Source organism: Neodiprion virginianus, chromosome 3 (genome assembly GCF_021901495.1).
Source record: "Neodiprion virginianus isolate iyNeoVirg1 chromosome 3, iyNeoVirg1.1, whole genome shotgun sequence".
Lineage (NCBI taxonomy): Eukaryota > Metazoa > Arthropoda > Insecta > Hymenoptera > Diprionidae > Neodiprion > Neodiprion virginianus.
Genome location: NC_060879.1, coordinates 19036977 through 19058390, shown reverse-complemented (window position 1 = coordinate 19058390; position 21414 = coordinate 19036977). Strand labels below are relative to the sequence as shown.

The 21414-nt window shown below is 38.4% G+C and overlaps 2 protein-coding genes across 8 annotated transcripts in view; one reads left to right on the top strand and one right to left on the bottom strand.

Moving 5' to 3' along the window:
• Window positions 1-21414, bottom strand: part of LOC124300089 (protein expanded-like) — a 140955-nt gene that overhangs the window by 48924 nt on the left and 70617 nt on the right. For 4 of the 5 annotated variants that reach the window (XM_046753753.1, XM_046753756.1, XM_046753754.1 and 1 more), the window contains 2 exons: window positions 16400-16556; window positions 3312-3411 (listed from right to left, as the gene is read on the bottom strand). In XM_046753753.1, the coding sequence (XP_046609709.1) occupies window positions 3312-3411; window positions 16400-16513 (214 nt within the window). In that variant the 5' untranslated portion in view covers window positions 16514-16556. The remainder of the gene's footprint in view (window positions 1-3311; window positions 3412-16399; window positions 16557-21414) is intronic. The other variant, XM_046753757.1, reaches the window with a different exon arrangement.
• The window catches only part of LOC124300090 (putative sodium-dependent multivitamin transporter), a 68003-nt gene that overhangs the window by 38809 nt on the left and 7780 nt on the right, over window positions 1-21414 (top strand). The gene's annotated exons all lie outside the window — the stretch shown is intronic.

The following is a 21414-nucleotide window of genomic DNA, read 5'->3' as shown; positions in this document are numbered from 1 at the left end:
CCTCCACCTCCGTTTCCAACCCCTGCCAACCGCCGCGATTCCCGTGCAAGACGACGAAGACGGCTCCAAGAGTGCCACTTTATTGCCGGATTTTGGCTGAAGGTTAACAAACCGCGGAACAATATTGCATAGCTTAATGAAGAATGAATCCCGCCAAATTTGTCAAAATCAAGGGAAATAAAACTTTTGAAATATAACCAGCAATGTTATTTGTGACAATGGAAGTGGATACGAATACAGCAAGATCTCTTTTATGATTTAAAAATGAATCCAAGTAGCTGTAATTAACGCAAACTCTGGTGTTTTTCATTCGGTTCTGATGGTCTTTAGTTACCATAAATTAAACGACTGGGTGAAAGAAGTTACCAAGGGAATTAGACGGTCGGTCTTTTTTACAAATTAGTTGAATAAAATTGTTTTGAATAATTTTGATGCGATAGATTCAGATTGGAAAAACGAGTGGTATTTGAAGAAAGACGATTTCATAAGTTTGTTTCCTCGGTTTAGGGTCTCGTAATACGTCTTCTGAAAATCGTTACCGGAGTTAGTTAAGTACAGCTATAAGAGACGTTCCTTCCCTTAGCGATTATAAATTTCAACTACATAGACGCTTCTGGTAATATAGTGAACGGGGTAATAAAACTGTGTGATTTGAAAATACATTCGAGAAAAAGTCGGATCGTAAAAAAAACCTTCTTCAAAGCACAACCCCTTCGTTCGGCCGTTTGATTTAGCGACCACAGCGATAAATAGTATTGCGCTTGGGGGTTTTGAAATTTGAATTCCGTACCGTCCGACAACATATACCCCCGGTTGCCTCGAGAAACCGATATCTCTAGGTATATACGGGGCATTCCACGCCAATTCGATCTGGGTTTTACCCTTGATCTCTCAGATTTGGCGCGCGATTTTTTCTATGATTGTTCTCACTTCGCGGAAAATTGAAATTGAGTCGAAAAAAAAAAACAGAGTACCTCTCAAAGTGAGAACAATCATGGAAAAAATCACGCGCCAAATCTGAGAAGTCAAGGGCAAAACCCAGGTCGAATTGGCGTGGAATGCCCCATACGTACCTCTCAAGCAGAAGATTCTCCTGCAAAAAACAACACGAACAACAAACCGCTGAAATAAAATTAGGGGACACGCGTTATAGACTTTTTCGAAGTAATATTTACACCTGTATACATTACAATATGCTTCTTCAGTTACCAAGATAATGACAGGGCTAAATTTTCCTACAATACCACATAAACTTTTTTCATAAATACAGCGTTAGAACGGTAGTTTCATTGAACTACTCGGTAACAGAAAGTTAAGTGAGAACATGAAGTGGTTAAAATTTATAGTAAAAATTTGCAGATTTAGTAAACGTCGGTGTTCACGCTGGAATCGCTCTAACCTATAATCCATCGTGACTTGTAAAACTGACAGAATTGATCGATACCGTGAAGCGAAGATTTCATGGCAGCAAATTCTACTTCGGTATAGAATTTTGTAAAGTTTCCGACAAATGGGTAAAGAACCACAGATATTGAAGTAAACGAAAAAACAGTGACCTCTGAATCATTGCAATCGAAGCTGAGAATAATTCTTTTAATGCACAGTGTGATAAGTTCTTGAAAAAGTGCCTCATAATCATTTATACGCTAGAACAGCAATCTTTATCGACTGTGAATAGAAAATGAGCCAAAGGCAACCAACCGGTGAATGACTATTTCGATGTACCCATTGAACACTTTTTTTTTTTTTTAATTTACTGACTGGCTTGTTTCTTCTATTGCTTACAAACATGTAAAGTACAAAATGATAGTTATAATACTAGTAACGTAGGAAAGTATTTTGTTGGCAAAACCAGATCGACCGTCACTTTTGATACAATTGTAAAAAGTAGTAATTTCGTACGCAGTGACGATACCAATAGCAACAATTCATTTTCAACTTTGTATAAAAATCCCAATAATGGTTTTATAGTTGAAAATAGTGGATGCACCAACAATTCATGAAATGTTTTGACAGGTCCTTCTGTTCGAAGGGTTGTTCATAACCCCATCAATGTAGCCAATGATACCATTACCACGTACGGATCACTACACAGATATAATTCGAAGCGAAGCATTGTTTTGAAGAAACACTGACTAATCTGCGGATACTTTTCTAATACATAGTAAAAACGTTCACATAACTTACCATCGATCTGGTCCCTCGCGACAGTAATTCGTTTCGCGAAATAGTCATCACCGCCCGGAATTCGACGATTATCATTTCCGGCGATGAATCAACGCAGCCGACTGTTTAACGGTACGGCATATGTACGTACGATGTACCCCATTAGACGAATGAATATTCATTTATGAAGCTGTTATCGCCGAGAGGGAATTGAGTCGTGGTTGGCAATCTTTAAATCCGTCAAGTGTGAGAAAGACAGGCGGAACAACACCGCCGACTCTTGTTTCATGACGGCATCTGACTCGATGACTAAGGTACCCTCTTTGAATACAAACACTGTAGACTTTGCCCGGTTATACCGCCATAATTCATCTGACCGAGGTTCTATTTACACCTAAAAGCTGGCCTCGCAAAGCACATTCATGATTTACTGTTCACCAAGAACTGCTTGAACAAAAAACAATAAAGTTTCTTTTTTCAATAACCCTCAGTTGGGACAGACAATTCACAGGTCAACTTTGCTCGATATGCGTAACGAGCTGTGCGAGCTTGAGTAATTCGATACATGAGAAAAGTCACACCGTAACACGATACGAATTCATTCAGGGCTGTTCCTACGTCGGTTGTCCGTTCAGTCGTCAACTTTGTGCTTCCAAGTATTGAACTTACGAAGTGTCTGCCAGCTAAAATTCAGTCCTCGTTCATCCTCGAATCGTTTCTTCAACGACGAGGGTCAAACAAACTGAGGGGAAGTGAAGTATGCGGCGAACTCGTAGAGTAGGATTCTTTCTGTGTTCAGTCGAAATCGAGACGAGACGGTGAGTGAATGTTTAAAAGCTTTGCGCGTTGAGTTCCAGATAAAGATGAGTAGCATCTCGCCTTGTTCCAGTTAGCAATCTTCAAACACCGTGAAGACTCGGAACTCGTGCCTTTCTTTATCTGGGTGTACTGCTCATTTAGCACCAAGTGTGGTTTGCACTGGTTGAACAGCACGGAAAGTGGACCGGTGATGACTATACCAGAGCGAGCTAATGCAGCCAAGGCAAAACGCCCCAGGTGACTTTGTCTTGAAGAAGAATAACTCCAGGCTTCCGAGAAACTCGGGAGCGTAAAACGAAGAAAAGTAAGAAGGAAAGCTAACTCACCAGACAGAATTGCTAGGCCAAACAATTCGCAGTCTAACATGCCCTGTTGGCCCAGCAGGACGCATGTTTGGGCGTAGACCTCCTTCACCCTCGACTTGGCCTGAAAATAAAAAATTGAAAATGGAGTTTAGCGCAAGCGTGATTTATACGGGAAAATAAGCATTGAATACATAGAAAGTGAATGTAATATCTCTGAGGCAGCATTAATTCTTCCAAGTGTGGTAAACCGCCTTGTATAATTAACACGTGCTACAACACCATTGAAATTTTTATATCCGGTTACCGCTCAGTCCTCGACTATTTTCATTTTTTACCACGACCGAAAAATATAGTTCTAGGTACAAAATAAAAATTAGTTTTCTAGCTGTCACCAGAAAGTCTAGTATCCGTTACTGTTCTTACTCATCACGATCACTGTTACCATATTTTCTTGTGACTTTTGCGAAAATTTAATGCTTGTGCAAAAATAAATTGACGTTAAGGGGTTAGGTGGGTTTCAAAATTTCAAAAAATCGAATTTTTTTTTTTTTTGCTTATCTTATAATTGAATATGTTGAGAATATTCCTTTAAAATTTTGAAACGATCCGAGTCATATTCTAAGAGATATAGCCTTTGGATGTTTCACCCATCAGGCTATAACCGAGCGTGACGCAGGTATATGGAGGCAGATATATCGAGGCAGCTGCTTAGCTATTGTTCGTTTATTTTTGTGATGCGAATACTAGGCTTAGGACTTGCCGGATGTAAAAAATTCTGTGGTTTGATGGATATAAGTTCCTCATTCTTGAATGCATCAACGTACAATTTTTATGTTGATAAAATACATGAGTGCGTCATAACTGTTGCCGAATCAATTTTGTTGTCTGCTGCAAATCAAGAAAAAAAATTAACGTGTGATGAAAATAATGTTGAAGATACGACAGATGTTACCGTGTCAGGTGATGGCACGTGGAAAAAACATGGGTTTGCATCATTATACGGTGTAAGTACGATTATTTACATGTTATTTGAATGTAAATCTTCAATCGCGTTTTTCTCGAAACTACATTTTTGAAATCGGTAGTCACGATTTCTCGAAAACTTATGAACCAATCTCTTTCAAATTTTGCACACTTCTTCAAAATAACATTATCTCGTACTTGAACGAAGGAATTTTTTTTTTTTCTATTCCAAGTAATTTTTCAAGGCCATGAAGGGTGCAAATTTTACTCAAAATAAGGGTTTTTTGTTTTCAACGCCGCCAAAAATGTAATTTTTGTTTTTTTTTTTTTTCCTTCGTCCAAGTACGAGTTTTAAACATCTACTAACAGAAAATTTTTGGTTTTTGCATTTCAGATGAATCTCTCATGAGTTATCCTGACTACGCCGAGAGAACTTTTTTTTGAGGGGTCATAGCAGACGACGTGTCTACGCCTTAATTTTCAATATTTTTCAATGAAAATTTCACAAGCTACTTAGAAAATATGTATCTTTTATGTGTTAAATTGATGGAATGAAATATTCTGTTGATTAAGTAAAAAAAAATTCATAAAAATGTACCTATTTTGAGCTTTTGAAACCCACCTAACCCCTTAAAGCCTTGTTTAACTACAAAAAGTAGAGCAAACCTCAAAAATTGATTTTGCGTTGCAATTACCAAAAAAGGATCTACAACAGCGCAAAATGGTTACGCGTACCTCGTTTTTCGTAATACCAACAATATTTAAACATTTTTTTTTTAACGATACTTGTCGCACCGCATGCACATGACACGCATAGGTTACAGCTACAACTCACTCAATTCGTGAGGGTATATCGCTGTTGTACCGTGGACTGTGGCACGAAGTAAGCGCGAATAGTTAGCACCAGTTGTAATGAGTTCAGACATCCATCCGCCTACCACTCTGCAAGATTATTTAGACCTTTTTTTCGGCGATGCCATAAACCAACGAACATAATCTGTCGTAACGCGGTTTTGTGTGCATCAAGCTTCGGGCAATACTGGCGATTAGATAAACGCTCGAAAATAGCTTCTCAATTAATAATTTCCACACACCTGGTACGTTTGGTGCTCTCACAAACATGAAGATTAGGTTCTTCTTCTGAACGTAACATGGCGGCTTGAATGGCACGGATTTTGGAAATACCTCACTAAGCATAATTTTGAAGCTCATTGGATTACCGTGAAGATATAACGACAAATGCGCAACACTAGAATAGTGTCGCTTCGGTGCTTCGCGCATTGTGAAGTCTGTCCCAACCATGATCTCGGAAAATGATTCTGTTGAGATTTGCATATTTCAATATTTGCCAAAATATGCACGCCTGCTCCTAGTTAATACGCAAAATTCTTGCCCTCGGAAAGAAGTATGATGCAAAATGGCAAAGGTGCTTGTTGGAAAATTTAGAGACTTGTGATAATTATTGAAATCAGACCATCATCGATCAACTCTCAACCTTGCGAAATTTTACTCGGTTACTCTAACTCAATCTAAGTCTTTTTACAGGTGAGTGATAATTTGTTCATAACTCTGTACAACCGTGCCTAATCATTTTCTGGTTATATGCCACGCGTGAGTTTTATAAACCTTGACCCTCTTCTCGAACCGTAATTTCTCTAAATTAGGACATATCATATCTCAATCTACGCGTTCGCCAATTGTCTAAATTAAAATCCGTACTTAACCTTTCAATTGTACTCCATGATCTTAAGTGAACTGTTAGAACAGCGAGTTTATCAAAAACAATAACAGCCGTCGCTGTTCGTGACTGTTCTAGCAAAACGACAACTTCTAAATTAGTGTTTTACTCGTACGTTGAACCACAAGGATTTTGAATGCTCGACTCTCGGCATCCGTGCGGCACGCTTCTCGTGTTACTGTAAGTAATAATTGATCGAATTCACGTTACTAACTCATAGTACAAGCAACGTACGTAATGAGAAATTTGATCTATAATAAAACCGATGACTCAACTGTATGATTCGAAATAACCATTTCGGTTATATCATATCAAACTAAAATAAAACAAGTGACGACAGAAAATTGTGTCAATACCATGACACGATACTTGAAACGCGTAATTATGTTTTAAAAATAATCCACTGCAGGTTGTACAGTTCATTGGTTTCGGTTGAGTATCTATTTATCACACCGCGCCAATTAACTCCAGACATATGTTGTGTAGGTCCGGTTTTTACTCTTTTCTTTTTATAACGTGATGCTTGTACGCATCGTAATCAAAGTTTTTAATTAATAGGGATTGAAGATACGGTGACGACCGAAAAGATTTGAAAGTGAAAGATTCCGTGGGTCACTTCATTAGAGAAGACACGTCTGAGCTAGATTAGAGAACTATATCGGTGTACGATATCATTATTTGCCCCGTGGACAGGGACGCGAGTACCTTGAGGGCAGTGCAAAAAAATTTAGAAAACGAAAAGCAGGAACATTAATTTACAAGCGTTTCTCGAATTTTCCACATCCCATACTGTAATGGCGATGTGTCTAACTCTACATGTTCTACAAATACTCGTTCGTTCTGCATTGGTATGCAACGTCAAATTCGGTGAACCGTTCGAATGCGATTGATTTTCTTTAATATGCACCACTACAGGATGGCCTACTGATGGCGACAACTGTGAATTTCCGACGCAGCTCCAAAGAATTACCAATCAAATGGATTGGGTACCAGTTTCATGTAACAGGCCTTAACGACCCAGATGACCATCTGAATTAGGTACAAGAATTGATCTGGCTAAGTTTAGATTCTAATACCATGAGACATAATCTTTGAAACAAATTAGTCAAATGTTCCCTACATTATACCAGACTGACTGATTTTATATTACATTTGAAAATAGGCGTGTTGTTGTTCCAAATTTTATTATTACTCGTATAACATGGCAATAATCGAAACAGAAAAGTCAGTCGGAAGTAAAGGCGAAGAGTTTACAATAGAATACATATATCCTGACCCTGAGGCCATAAGAATAATCTGATCAAATAGAGTCATATAAATTTTCTGTAGTCTGGGTGTAGTGGCAGGAATCGGTAGAATTCCTCGTGAATACGTGACTCGGAATAATCACACGGTTTGTAAAATTATCGAACAATCAACCAACTGCGCACGCAGCTATGGTGAGCATATTTGCGATGCAACGCACGTTTCAACTATTAGGCATGTATAGCAATATAGGTGTACCAGTTGGTGTGCGATAGAGTAACGCGGACTCGAGCCAATCAAAACGAATCCAAGCGAGCCACCGCCAGCAGTAGCTGTTAATTAATCCGTCTGCACTGAAGACCATACGCTATTCGCTTGGTCATACTTTATCTACGATTAGCGTTGATTGAGCTAGCTGCTGATATATCGTAAGAGCAACTTCATAATTTGCATATTCCTACCGACGTTTAAAGCTTATTAAAATTACCAGACGATTTAGGACTTTATTCTTGATGTGTGAATGTTAGGTACATACAATTGTTGTTTCGATCAGTACTTTGATGAAAGTCGATGAATGTGGTCGATGGAAATGGTAATGGAATGATATCTACGCGTACCTTAAAGTTTTCCAAAGAAAGGAAATTGTAATATTCGCATGACAGTCTCCACGTGACAATTGGTTATGGTCTTTCGAAAATTTACCTTATTTAAGTTTAAGTTGTGTACTTGAATAACTTTGAGGCTCCTGTTGGTTCAGAAACGTTACGACTATCGAACGAGTGTATAATGGTTTAGGCTGCTTATCCACCATGAAGGTACCTACTGAAACAAGCCTTATTTCAGAACTTTTAGCTGATCTTCGAGTACATTCATACGCAGTAATGCGCATATTATGTAGTGAAAATTGTATCTATAATGATTGTATGATCCAGTTTTTCAAGCAATGCTTCGTTAGCGGTCTTCCTGGTAAGATGTAAAGCAATTTGTAAATCAAGCGTTTGTATAAATGGTCGACAGTCAATATTATAAGAGTTAATATCAAAGCTACACTCTAAATTCCAGATGTCTCCTATGATTCTTGTACTCTCTAGAAGTGTCCAAATAATGGAAAATTCTACGGCTGCCCTACTTCCCAATTTTGCAGCCAGCCTGATGAAATTTTTGACACCGTACCTAAAAGATGAAAAGATCTAGCTTTTATTTGTTTTTTTTTTTTAATTTTTTTTTCCGAGTTATCGGATAATGCTAGACATGCCACATATATAGGAATACCCTGAAGTTCAAAGGGTAAATCTAACTCAAGTGACCAATGTGTTTTATAAAAAATCGATTAATAAGTACTGGTGCCTGCGTAAAAGTACAAAATTTTTAATTGAATAGAGTGTAGACGCGTTGTGTGAAGTCTGAGACTATAAAGAGTTAACCATTGGGTTTGTAAAATTCTTACAGCGTTACCTTTGAAAATCTTCCAGATCATATTTATCGTCCGTCGTTAAAGGTTTTCCTAGTTTCTCGAAAGAACTACATTCCATTGGAAATTGTTCCAACTAAATTCTGAGGGACTATAAAATCTCCATCTAAAGAGCCTCTAATTTAATTTAAGATTTATACGCTGACCCGTCTCTACGAAATTCCTCTTGGTTTTTACTAATTTATCCGCTCTTCATCTTTCGTCGTGTCTAATTTATCCTCTATATCTTTACACCCACCTTACAGTACCCGTACAAGTTTCACGTGTATGGAGCAGCGAGACACCCTAAAGAACCTTGCACACTTGCCGAGTACCGCCTCCTAGTATCTTTTTCATTACACTGAACCAGAAGTACATTGTCCATAACGGTATACGAACAAAACAGCACAACGCGATTGGTGGGGATGTTTTTTTTTTTTATTTTTTTTTTTTTTATCCTTACACCGAGTATTTCCCGATCCTGTTTCGCGATTTTTTATTTCAGTAATTATTCAGCCCAGTAAGATATTCGACCGGTACGCAGCACACGTGCACTTTACATTCGTGTAACTTGAACATCGAGCATAATATTCGTTAACCACTGTAATTACCAGTCGTATAAATGTTGGAAGAAAAGAAATTGAAAATTAAAAAAATGAAATGACAGAACAAGCCGAACCGTAGAAAGGGACGCGTAATTACGACAGTCACGCTTAAGGGAATTAAATATGCATTTTCGCAGCAGCAGAGCGGGATCGGAGGGAAGTTGGTTCTTCCCGAGGTGATGTAAACGGAGAGGCCTGGAATTTAAAAAAAATACTTTGCCACCGTGTGGAGGAGACCTTAAAGGTAGTGGCAAACGAATTTCCTTGACGGGGTAGAATCCAGATTTGTCGGTACAAATGAGCCTCTGTATAATTAGGTAGATCGTATCGTGTGAGAAGGTAGGATACACCGTCGTCATACCTTATTCTTCTCTCGACCTACCAGCCGTGGCTGCAGCGGCAAGACGGGCTCTGATATTTCCTCCCATATAATGACGTACCTATACTGCAGCTGAAGAACCGAGAATTCCAGGCTTGTTTCTTTTTTCTCAATTTTCTTTTTTTTATTGTTTTTTAAACATGCACTCGTGAAACCTTGGCAGTGAAATATCCATACATCGTGAATGTGATTCCGTTCATATCGCAAGTTGCAAGCAATACTATTTGACCTGCGATCCCTAGATCTTGGATGAAGTACATCAGTTTTTGTTTTAATCAACTTTGAAATTGTCTCGAGTTATTCAAACTTTTCTACTCTACGTTTTTATACTGTAGTATTCATCGGTGTTACCGTCATCTTTCAAGTCTGAGACGTATTAGGATTAGGATTAAACGGCTTCCATCTTGAGAATCCCTCTTACTCGGTCTGTTCGATGCTTGTTAGTTAGATTGTTTTTGTATTCTTTTTCGTATGTTTGAAATTCCAAATAACACATGTTTTATGACGATGCATACCGTGAAATAGCTTGGTTAAAGAGTTTCGGTTACACTCGAGGTACTTCAACTAAAGCCCTGTTACTTGTGTGTTAATTTTAATTTCTTTCTTCCAATTTTCATACCGCAAAACGTATCAGCATTGGATTAGCTTCGCGATTGCGCTCCGCGTATGGTAATTATCGATTGATTCAGTAAATTTTTAATCATCTTTTACCTTTTCCAATCCATAATAATTCAAAATTCGTCTTCCAAGTTTACCGATCAACGAACTCATAACCGATGATTGGTAACTGGATTTTTACATTGCAACGAAAAATTTATTTTTACAAAAAATTTCACACATGACAATGTACGGAAAAATTGATCCACCGCTTAAACGATGAAACCTGTTGCTTTGTCGTAAGGAAACGTCGTTGTAACAAACTCTGCATGGAATTTTTCGCTTCTACACTTTACTCGCAGCAAAATTTACACCGCGTGTCTGGGTTGTTTCGATCTTGCGTGTCATGAACTTCACGGTCACGGCAGGATGGGTAGATTGTGCGTGGGCGTGCGCGCGCGTGTTTATGCGTGAGTATACATAGTTAACTTTTGTCTAGGATTGAACATCCGGTGCGTCATGGGAAATTCAGAGACGAAGAAAAAACTAACGAACGAAACGAGCGTACACGCAAGAGGAAAAACATCTACAGGTTAGCCGGGAATATTTCAAATTTCAAGTGGATTACGCATTTGACTTCCCGAATAGACAATTACAATAAGAAGCAAAGAACGATACTTCGAAGACCATAAACTAGTGAATAAGGTATTGCAGTACCGTAAAATGAGATACGTTTAATGTAATTGACGAAAATGGAGGAATTGAAATAGATTCTATTCGTTGTTGAAATGGCAATTGTTGCAGAAGTCGACGAAAAGTTTCAAGAAAAAAAAAAAAAAAAACTTGCTTGCTATATCAGTAAAATACTGAGAAACGGTTGTATTTTTAAAAAAATCAATTTCTCGACGTGGAAAACGATCTTACGTTTGCAAGGCACGGACAAAATTTCTTTTCTATCGGACTCTTTCAAATCTCCAATCCTTTAGTAAATCGTATAACCGTCAGCGAGACGTATTTTCTCAGAGTGTTATAGAAACGGGTAAACTAACGAACGAACGATACACTCTTTAACGCGAATAATTAAACGACCCGAGCGATTGCTCTTCGTATCATCAAAGGCTCTCACCGTTCTAGACCGAAGCAATTTCCGCTTATTACACACCAGAGTAGCGATCCTTGTTAACGAGCTCATTACGCGTGTTATTAGAAATTCCAGGCTCTTATCCTGGGCACTTACTAAAGGAATTAAATTGACCCCCTGCGCGCGTATCCACAACCAGCTAAAGTGTGCAAATTCATACCTGCTGTTTCCTCTCATCGCTTTTTCAAACTGTTTTCCGCATATTCCAGACGCGAATCTGCTTACGATCATTCTCGGCATGCAGTCGTAGACAGAGAGAAATAATAACAACGGAGTTGGAGTTGATGGAATTAAGGTGATACAACGTTGAGAGAAAAACACTCTGGCAAGTTTTGCGTTATATTACAGTTTACTCATATTTAAAAGATCCTAGAATTGCGAATTAACGATTTTTACAAAAATCTACTCGAGGCATCGTTAAGTTAACGTTGCGAATTTCAATCTTATGGATATCAACAACAATCTCCGTAACGGACGGGATGTAAGAAATGTGATGTCATTAGAAAAAAAAATTAGAAGTTGTTGGCGCGGAATGTAAAAAAAAAAAAAAAAAATTTATCAGCTTTAATTTTCGACGTTCTTAATTTGGCCAGTAATATATTCTGACGAAATGAACAGAATGTAGAACACTTTTATTATTGCGTCAGTTGAAAGTCTTTTTGGTAATGGGAAGTTAAAGGTGAATCATAAATCCGTGATTCATAAATCTCGTATGCCAAACTTCACGCAACAATTCGTGAGTACGAGAAAATTAACTAAGACAATTTTGTATCCGTCAGGCATTGATTTACAAAGATTTTTACAGAGATATTGGATCGGATTAACGATATGCGTAAATCAGACTTATAAAAAATCATAATTAAACCTACAAATGATTTTGAACAACGGTCGGAATTCTTTCATGTTTTTCAACGATCGCGTATCTTCGAAAGATATCAGATGTCTTGAAAGTCCCGTTGCTGGCGCTTTCATCAACATTAAGCTTACAAAAACTGAATAAATAATAAATAAACAAATATCGTAGAAAAACCAATTTATAAGGACTCACAAGATTAGACACACGCATATTTTCCGCACATATTGTTGCTTACAACCGTCCGAGAGAAGTTTGTTATCGTAGTTACTGTACGGTTCATAACTATTTTCATCTCTTACGATAACCAAAAAATACATTTCTGGATACAGAACAAAATTGAGTTTTCTAGCGGTAACCAGATAATCTGATACCATTTTCTTCTTTTTTATACATTACAGCTACTCGAGGCCTTGTTTAAGTGAAAAAAGATTAGTAACCTGATCAAACAAAGAGATTTACTGTTTCGATAATAAAAAAAAAAAAAAATAACACTATAGCAACGACAACTATAAATAAATTAAACAGTTACTTGTACCAAATTGTCTAGTAATATCAACAATATTTCAAACGTTATTGTAACGAGATAGCAATATTTTACTAAAGAATTTCTACAGGTAACTTTGACAAAAGATTTTCTCTCACAGTGTTTGCATGTCAGCTGGACTGATGAATTATCCTTAACGTATAAGTACCATAGACAATAACTCGACCTGTTCCGTATTCCTCTCCTAGCGTCTATTATACATTACACATGCATATATAAACGTGTGTAGCGCTGAACGGTGTGAATTTTTTTTCACGGTACGTACGCGTTATTTCCAGGCATACGTACGCAATTATCCGTGCAGTTGTCAAAGCGCGCGTGGGAGTGTAACGTGAATTGTTGATCCGAAAGAAACTTTTTTTTTCCGACGTTTACAAAGCCATCTGAACGCTTGCCGCTTTGATGGGCTTCGGCTGACGGACATGAGACACATAAACGGGGTTTTTATTTTTATTTTATTTATGTGTTTTTTTTTTTTATTTTTTTATTTTTTTCCCCACTCTAAATTCCGTTCTCTTTCTTTTTTTCCTCCACACTGCGGAGACACCTTTGACTCCGGAGTTCTAAACGCGTAGGAAGATACCGAAGGTACTGCTGAAGCATTATTACCGAGAAACTCGAGACGGCCGCGGCGTAAGGTTGAATATTAATGGCAATTCGTGAGAATTTCGTTGACTGAAATTCCGTGTCAAATCGCGCAAGCAGGATCGATGGATCTCCTCCGATATATCGTCGTCGTCGCGCAACGCCTCCTCGTAAAAGAAAAAAAGAAAAAGAAGAAGACGAAGAGGAAGAGATGAAAAAGGAAGAGCGTGTGATTATTTCTACTACGTTCAGGATGCGTTGGACGATCTGCCGGTGGTCAGAGATTGACGGAGGAAGCCGACGTGACACGGCACGCATGATTTATAAACGTCAGATTGGCAGTGCGTGGCGGCGTTCACCGGCGCATAGATTCCTCTGCGTAGCGCGTGAAACGCCTGACACGATGACATATTTATGGGGTATTCCTTGTCGGGCGAGCCCACATTTTGGGGCGACTCTTTTTAATTTTTTCCAAAACTTAAGTATGTTGTGGCAAACCCACGGAGAGAGAGAGAGAGAGAAAGAGTTTAGAGGTTTACTTATGTCCTAGTTAAACTATGGAGCAAACAAGATTGTTTCACGAAATACATTAAACAACATACAGAACCTTAAAAACTAAACTACAAACTATCTTAAAAAGAAATAGAGTACAACAAATCACAATCCACGTTGAAGATGATATGTGACTTAAAAAAGAAATTTTTAGATCAAAACGTTGGCAATCTACATCGTCTCGACAATAACGAACCCAGATAGGGGGAGTGGTGGTAGTAGTGGCTCCTTATCAGTTAAATATAGTGTGACGACGGATCTTTTTTAGATACAGGCGATGATGGGAAGAAGTAAGTGACGAAGGTAATGAATTCCATAAATAGATGGTCGACAGATGGAACGAGTTGCGATGTGTTACTGTGCGGTGAGATGGAATGAAGAATTGTGAGTTAGGAGCTTCAATACGCGGAGGATGGCGAATAACTGATGCTAAAAAGTTGTTAACAACATAAGAAGCGATATGAAGGTAACGTGTTTTGAACACAAAACAAGTGAGAAAATAAAGTCGTTGATTTTTTACCGATAGCCATTGGAGTTGGTGCAAATAAGGTGATAATATATGTATGCTCATCTCTCCTAAGATCGAATATAAAGCTAACGCAACGATTTACGAGCCGTTATGACTTGTTGTTCAACTCATCAGTCACATCATGATGTACCGGACAACAGTAGTCAATGATGGGAAAAATAAGAGCAGTAACTAGCTTACACCTAAGTTGAGTAGGGAGTGAACTTTTGTGATATTTTAGTCTGCAGAGAGCAGAATCGACTCTTATCGAGATCAGTGAGACTTCATTACTCCGTGACAGGTGTGCAGTAACAAACACTCTCAACATTTAACGCCATGTACACCTAAAGGAGGATGTGAGTCTCGTTTCGAACCGGCATTTCACTTTTTCGGGTCTTCTTCGGTTTATTTGTTGTAAACAATTGACATAAATAATTCGGGAGGCCGGAACTCTACGCCTCGTAGTTGGAAAAAGCGAGTACTACGATGATATCGTCCGTTCTTTCTTCTTGGGTTGAAATACGAACCAGCATTTCATTTTTTCGATGAAAGATGACACGAATTTTCGAAGATAGGTTGATTCGAAATAAGTGTGTAAAAGATTACAATTTAAGTCGCCAGTAAAAATGATGTTCTCGTATAAGTGCACGTGGGAGTTTGGCTTTACAAGAAAATCATCAAAGAAGTAGAGCCCTTTTGGACGTCGATAAATAGAGGCAAACAATAAAACTTCGGAGCTTCTGGCACGTAGTTCAAGTAACATAAACTCAGGTTTACTGTCGAATTCACTCAGAGAGTTAGCGATGATTTTCGTGGTGAGCGACTTATGAATGTAGCAAGCCACTCCACCTCCCATTTTCCCCTCTCTATCATTACGTGTAAGAAAAGAATCCTGAATGCGAACAAGATCGTCAGAGATGTGCAAATGTATCCACGTGTCGGATGCTGATTTCAAGTGATATGAAACTTTGCTCTCTCGAACAGTAAGCGGACAAAGTCGATATGTCCGAATAAAGAGTTTGCGTGGAATTGAGCAATTCGTAATTCTGTTGATGATGTGGAGACATGTTCGTTCAATTTAATGACCAGCGGTGAGCTAGTCGGCGACCCTAGTCATAAGCATTTTTCGAGATCATGATCCGAAAAAACAAGAGAGAAAAAGAGAGAGATCTTGAACTATAACATAGCCGCTAAGGTATGTTCAATTCGATATTTTTCGAATTCAGGAAGAAATTGTCCAATTATAACGAAAACAAACGAAACATTTTTACGATGTAATTGCAATAAGTCAGTAAGAAATAAGAAAATTCGAAAAACACAAGCTAAGGTATTAACGATTTGATAAAAGGTTTTATAGCGAATTAGAATGTTCGAAATGGTTCGCCGAATTCTCGTTAGTAAAATTTGTTCGGGAATAAAAACTGTCATTGAACGAATACATGCAATTAGTCAGGTTTTAGCTAACGTGAAAGCAATTACGAACTTGGCCAATTCTTGCATCAATTTCAGTCACCGGTTCAACTTTCATGAGCATATTGATGGGATTTTGCAACTAAGCTCGCTAAATCCTGCATTTTTCAAATGCAACAGAATATACATTTGGTTACCTGTTTTTGTACTCTTTAAACTACCTTTGCTTGACGGGAAAAAAAAATTTGGTTATCCGTGGTTCGGTCCTAGGTAAATTCGATTCGGCAAGATTTCTGTTGTTATTATTTTTCTTTTTTAAATGTACAGTACTTGACGTCTGTAAAAAAAACACCCAAAATTTTGATTTTATTTTTTTTTTTTTTCTCAAGGCCTGAAATTCGAGCAAACATTTCAAAACCCATATATCTCACAGTTTCCTCAATATTGCTCACGGATGTGCTCATGTCCATTTCGCTGTTCAACCATACCTTCACCTCTTCGACGCGCGATCATTTTTATTTTCCAACCTTACTCACCTCGACGACAAAGTAGAGAGGGTCACCTGGGAGGGCATGTACGGCAAGGTATCGGCTGGCGGACACCAGAGGTTGAAGGCAGGACCGCGCAGCTGTGACACCGCTACCGCGCATGCTGCATGCTTCATGTCGCCGCCGCTACGCTCTAGCGTCCTGACTGAAACATTGTTAAAGCACTTCTGTCAATTATCATTCGATAAAACGAGAATAAGTACGACTCGGGAGAGAGAGAGAGAGAGAGATATAGAGAGACAGAAAGGGTTGCACGACTGGTGCTTTTTTGGACAAACGTATATCGCACACCGTGAAAAATAATTTGCGAGAGTGTACGATTGAAAAATTTTTTAAAATAAAAAGAAACGGTAGAGATATTTTTGTGTTAAAAAATAAAACACGAATTGTAACGTTGGTTTTTAGTTTTTTGGAAAGCTTCTCTCATATGGACATCCGAAAACATATTATAGATTCCAATAGCGCGCTCAGAGAAATTTTTAGTTCCGGATAACGATTTTCATTTTTTACCACAATCGAAAAATATTGTTCTAGGTAGAAAATGAAAATTAGTTTTATAGCCGTTACCGGAAAGTCTAGTATCCGTTACTGTTCTTTCTCATTACGATCGCTGTTACTAGATTTTCTTGCAACTGTTGCGAAAATTTAATGTTTGTGCAGCAATAAATTGACGTTAAAGCCTTGTTTAACTAAAAAAGTAGGGTAAACTGAACAAACTGATTTTGCGTTGCAATTACCAAAAGAGGATCGACCATAGCGCAAAATGGTTACATGTAGGTACCTCGTTTTTCGTAATTCCAACGATATTCAAAGAGTTTTTTTAACGATACCTGTTTTACCGAATTTTTCTAATTACTCTAGAAAATGAAATTTTTCGCAGTGTGCGTAAAGAATCCGACCTTCGCTGAAAGGAAATAAAATCTGTGAATGTATGGTATACGGCGGAAAACGACGGTGGTCTCTCGAATTCTAAAAAACATTCATGCCGATGATACCTGAAAATTTTTTTATATCTCTACAAATATTTCTAGCCAGACAGCTGCGCGCAAGCTTCACTTTGTTGTTGTACCTTCCTTCTCGAAACCAATTATCATTCTACGGAAGATCCTGGAATGGTTTTTTGCTCGGCGGAGGATTGTACAGAACTTGCCGGGTTGCAGTGCCGCACTAGCCTCGAGAAATCGCTGATAAATTCTGCCATTTCATTCGTATGCAATAAATATCTTGTACAAAACTTCCACCATTGCATGATTTCATATTTTTCACTCCGGCATCGGTAAAATATATACTGCCTACGTATTATGAAACGAGTCGCCAATCGTTCCTGATCATTGTCATTCAATTTCTGTATCATCCCGCGTCTTTTCTGACTCTCTACAATCTTGGAAAAAATACTACTATTACGAGTAAACAAGCGTCAGAACCACCAATGAAATGTTTTTTCAATGTGTACCGCGTGGAAAGAAACGAAGACGAAAAAACAGAGAAAGTTATTCAGCTTTGATGGTTTGCTTCACCTTCGTCACAGAACTGGATAATATTTAATCCTACCATCATCTGCTTTCTATCTTATCCCAAACATTGTAAGAGCCAATTTTTTTTTTTTTAGCACTCCTAGTAAATTTGTTATCAATCATTATTATGCAAATGTTTGTCATACATATTCACCTACTCAGTAAATTTTCTTTCGACATTTTGAGAGCTAAATTCAGACTACAACGACGCATTTGGAAACTTGAAACAACCAATTTTTCTTTTTCGAAACTGCTCGTCTCAATTACCAACGATGATGAATAAAATGAATTGAATTTCAAACTAGCGTAACTCTGAAATTCAAGTTTTACGAAAGATGTGATAGAATGATTGTATCGTTACATTCGATATTTGTCAATAGTTCAATTATGCCGGCACACCTTGAATGAATCTTCCAGCAACGTGTACAATAATTTTCATTAACCATTCCCAGTGGCTCACTATTTTCTTGGATTCAAAACTGAAACGTGTCTTTTTCCTACAGAAAGTTTATGTGTCTATGATCAACGTATCGTTTGTTTCTCCTGTCACTTGCGCCGCGAGTCATTGGCACACATAAAATTTGCTTAGAAAGAAAGCTCGTTCCAGTTTTCATTCCAAAAAAATAATGAACATTACCGTACAAGCCTCAATAGCAATTTCACCGGCGGCTAAACAAATAATTTTCACGCAATGTCCTGCCTTCCGAAGAAATAAAAGATTTTGTTTCATTACTCGAGTTGAATTGGCTTATTAAAAAGAGAAGCTAACAAAGTGAGAATGATCCAACAAGCTCGTATAGACACGTGTACTCGCATCTGTCTGGACAGTAACGTGCAAGATGCGGTTACAATGAGTCCTCTTTGGCTCCTCGGGAGTATTTGCACATGTGATGGACACCGGAAGAGGTGTATGAGACCTTCTAAAAATCCCTCGTTACAATAACATAACATTTGAAATAAGAATAAACGGCTGTATGCAAATTACGAGTCAGGACACCGGGCACACAAATCATATTGCTGTTTTAGAGGATTCGCGGAAGAGTGGGTTAGGAACGCGAGTATCGCCGCGCAGCTTCTGTCCACAGTAAATCACGAACCCTGGTGATCGTAACTAGCGATTCCATTTCCATGTTTTGGACCACGATGATAAACCTTCGGCGCGCGCGCCTGCCTCGGTTTAACGGTAAACGGTTTATTGGCCCGTGAAAACGAAAACCATAAATTTACATACCTGACATGTATTATCTACCCAATAATGAAATGAAACGTTGTCAAGAACGAGAATACGTTGTAGGAGTTTGTTTTCGTTCTTTTCACAGCTTGAAACTTCGAGAATGACAATTTGAACAAAGCAACTCAATCAGTGTCTGGCTTTTTAACAATTCGATCATTCGGACTAGAGTTAAGTGGCAGTGGCATTAGCTATTGGATTCGAAATTGGTAATTAAGACATGGCACTCGGTCATCAAAATGTTCATCACGTTCCATTTCACATTCGTGCATTCGGAACGGAAGATCGTGCCACTCGGATAAATGGAACCATTGAAACATATCGAGCAGCATTTATATTAGGGTGATCATTATTTGGGGGTGGAAAAATGTTCGTCGCACCGCCCTCCAGATCTGTTCTAAATTATTCCAGAAAGCGAATAATTAACAGGATTTCAGTCCACCTTGGTGTAAGCAGTCGACAAATTCCCAATTGCACCCCTTTCCACGAAGGTTCGCAGCTTTGGAAGGTTCCCGGTGAATGATCTTTCCTCAATTCAGATCTGATAAAGCAAAATTTTCAAACTACCAGGACTCTGATGAATCATTCACGTCCTTCTAATCCTTCCAATCTTCCCCTAGGCCATGTTCGTCAGTAAGAACGGCACCAAGGAGCTGAAAGGTACGCGTCTGTCGACGGGTGGAAGCCGCGGTCATTAGAAGTGGAACGGACGGAATGTGGGGACTGTGAGCTGCGAGTTGGCTTGTGCCTCCCGGAGTGTAGAGAAGCCAGAATAGCTATCGTAGAGGGTATCGTAATTAAAATTGAACAGCGAGTGAGATGGCTTGTCCTCGCGCACGTCCGAGGCCTCGGCTCCTAGAAACGCGTGCATTAAACCTCAACCGCGACGAATCGCTAACCTCAGGATAATCGACGCCAAGAACACACTTTCTACTGTCCACGTATTAACTCGACTTGCGTAACACGCGCTAACCAAGATGCTTCTGTGCGTACCTATAATCCCTAACCTAGCCATCTTTCATTTCCTGTACCCAGAACCGTGTCGACTCTTCGCTCCTGTGATTGATGGGCGTTGTTTACATTCCAGGCATCCCCGAGGATGCTAGTTTCAACGCGCCACATCGTCGTTCGGTATCCATCTCCCTTCCAAGATCAGTTGCACGCCGGTATCGAAGGGTGATTCAAGAACCGTGATGTAAAAGACCAAGCGGAAGGTAAATGAAGAACATCGTTGACATTTTGGATCCCTTACAATGATTTTGTAACTTTAACTGCTCGTAGACGAATAATGTTAAACGATACGAAAGTCTCCGAGTTGGAAGTCGTGATGTAACTATATAAGATTTTATGACTGCTCCGGAATCATAGTTCTCGATCGATCGAGCTTACTCAGCAACTCAAGCTCCCAGTAACGCTGAATTCGGATGATGAATTTCTGCAGAATGAATTATGAAACCTAGTCAACTATGTGGCAGTTATATGAAATGGTAAAATGATTGCTAAATGTAGCATTCATCTATTTGCTTATTATGGAGATTTTTTATGATCGATCGATCTTGATAGAAAATTAAAATTGTCACTAATACCTAGTTCGTATTTAATGGACAAATATGATTTACTGCAATTGTACAACCATTTTTTAGACATTTCAGTAAAATATTCAAACCATCCGTTTTTGTTAAGTAATTTTCTATTCGCTGCAGACATATTCGAAGAATGTATCGGAAAAGATCTGCGATGAAAATCTGAACCCTGTACAAAACCTAATCTAAAAGAAACAACATCGGATAAAATAAGATAAGATTATCATTGGCGAACCAAAATGCGAGTAAGATTTATTAAAAAAATATCGATAGTATGAATAAGATCTTGGTCAGTCATAAATAGTCCGTTATCATATTAATCAGAAAATAGCAGTCGTTATTTGCAGCCAAAAACGCTAACGTCGATTAAAATAAGGCAGAAGTACCCGACAATCTGCTGTTTGCGTCAAGTTTTACGGAGGTGATATTTTTATCTGATCATATGCGTAAGATGTTATATCCGCTAATGCCTAACGTTAATTAATCAACATCCATACCTGCTATGAACTTCCGTGGTGTGCAATAGAAATGAATCTGAACCAATTCACTTAACAGAAGATACCAACGATTTGAGAGATGGTTACAAGTAAGAAATTTCAAACTGATTATATCTCTTGTGTTTTTGACTCAGTTTCAATAGTTTTCGATTTAATTTGTTCACTATGGATAGCCTGA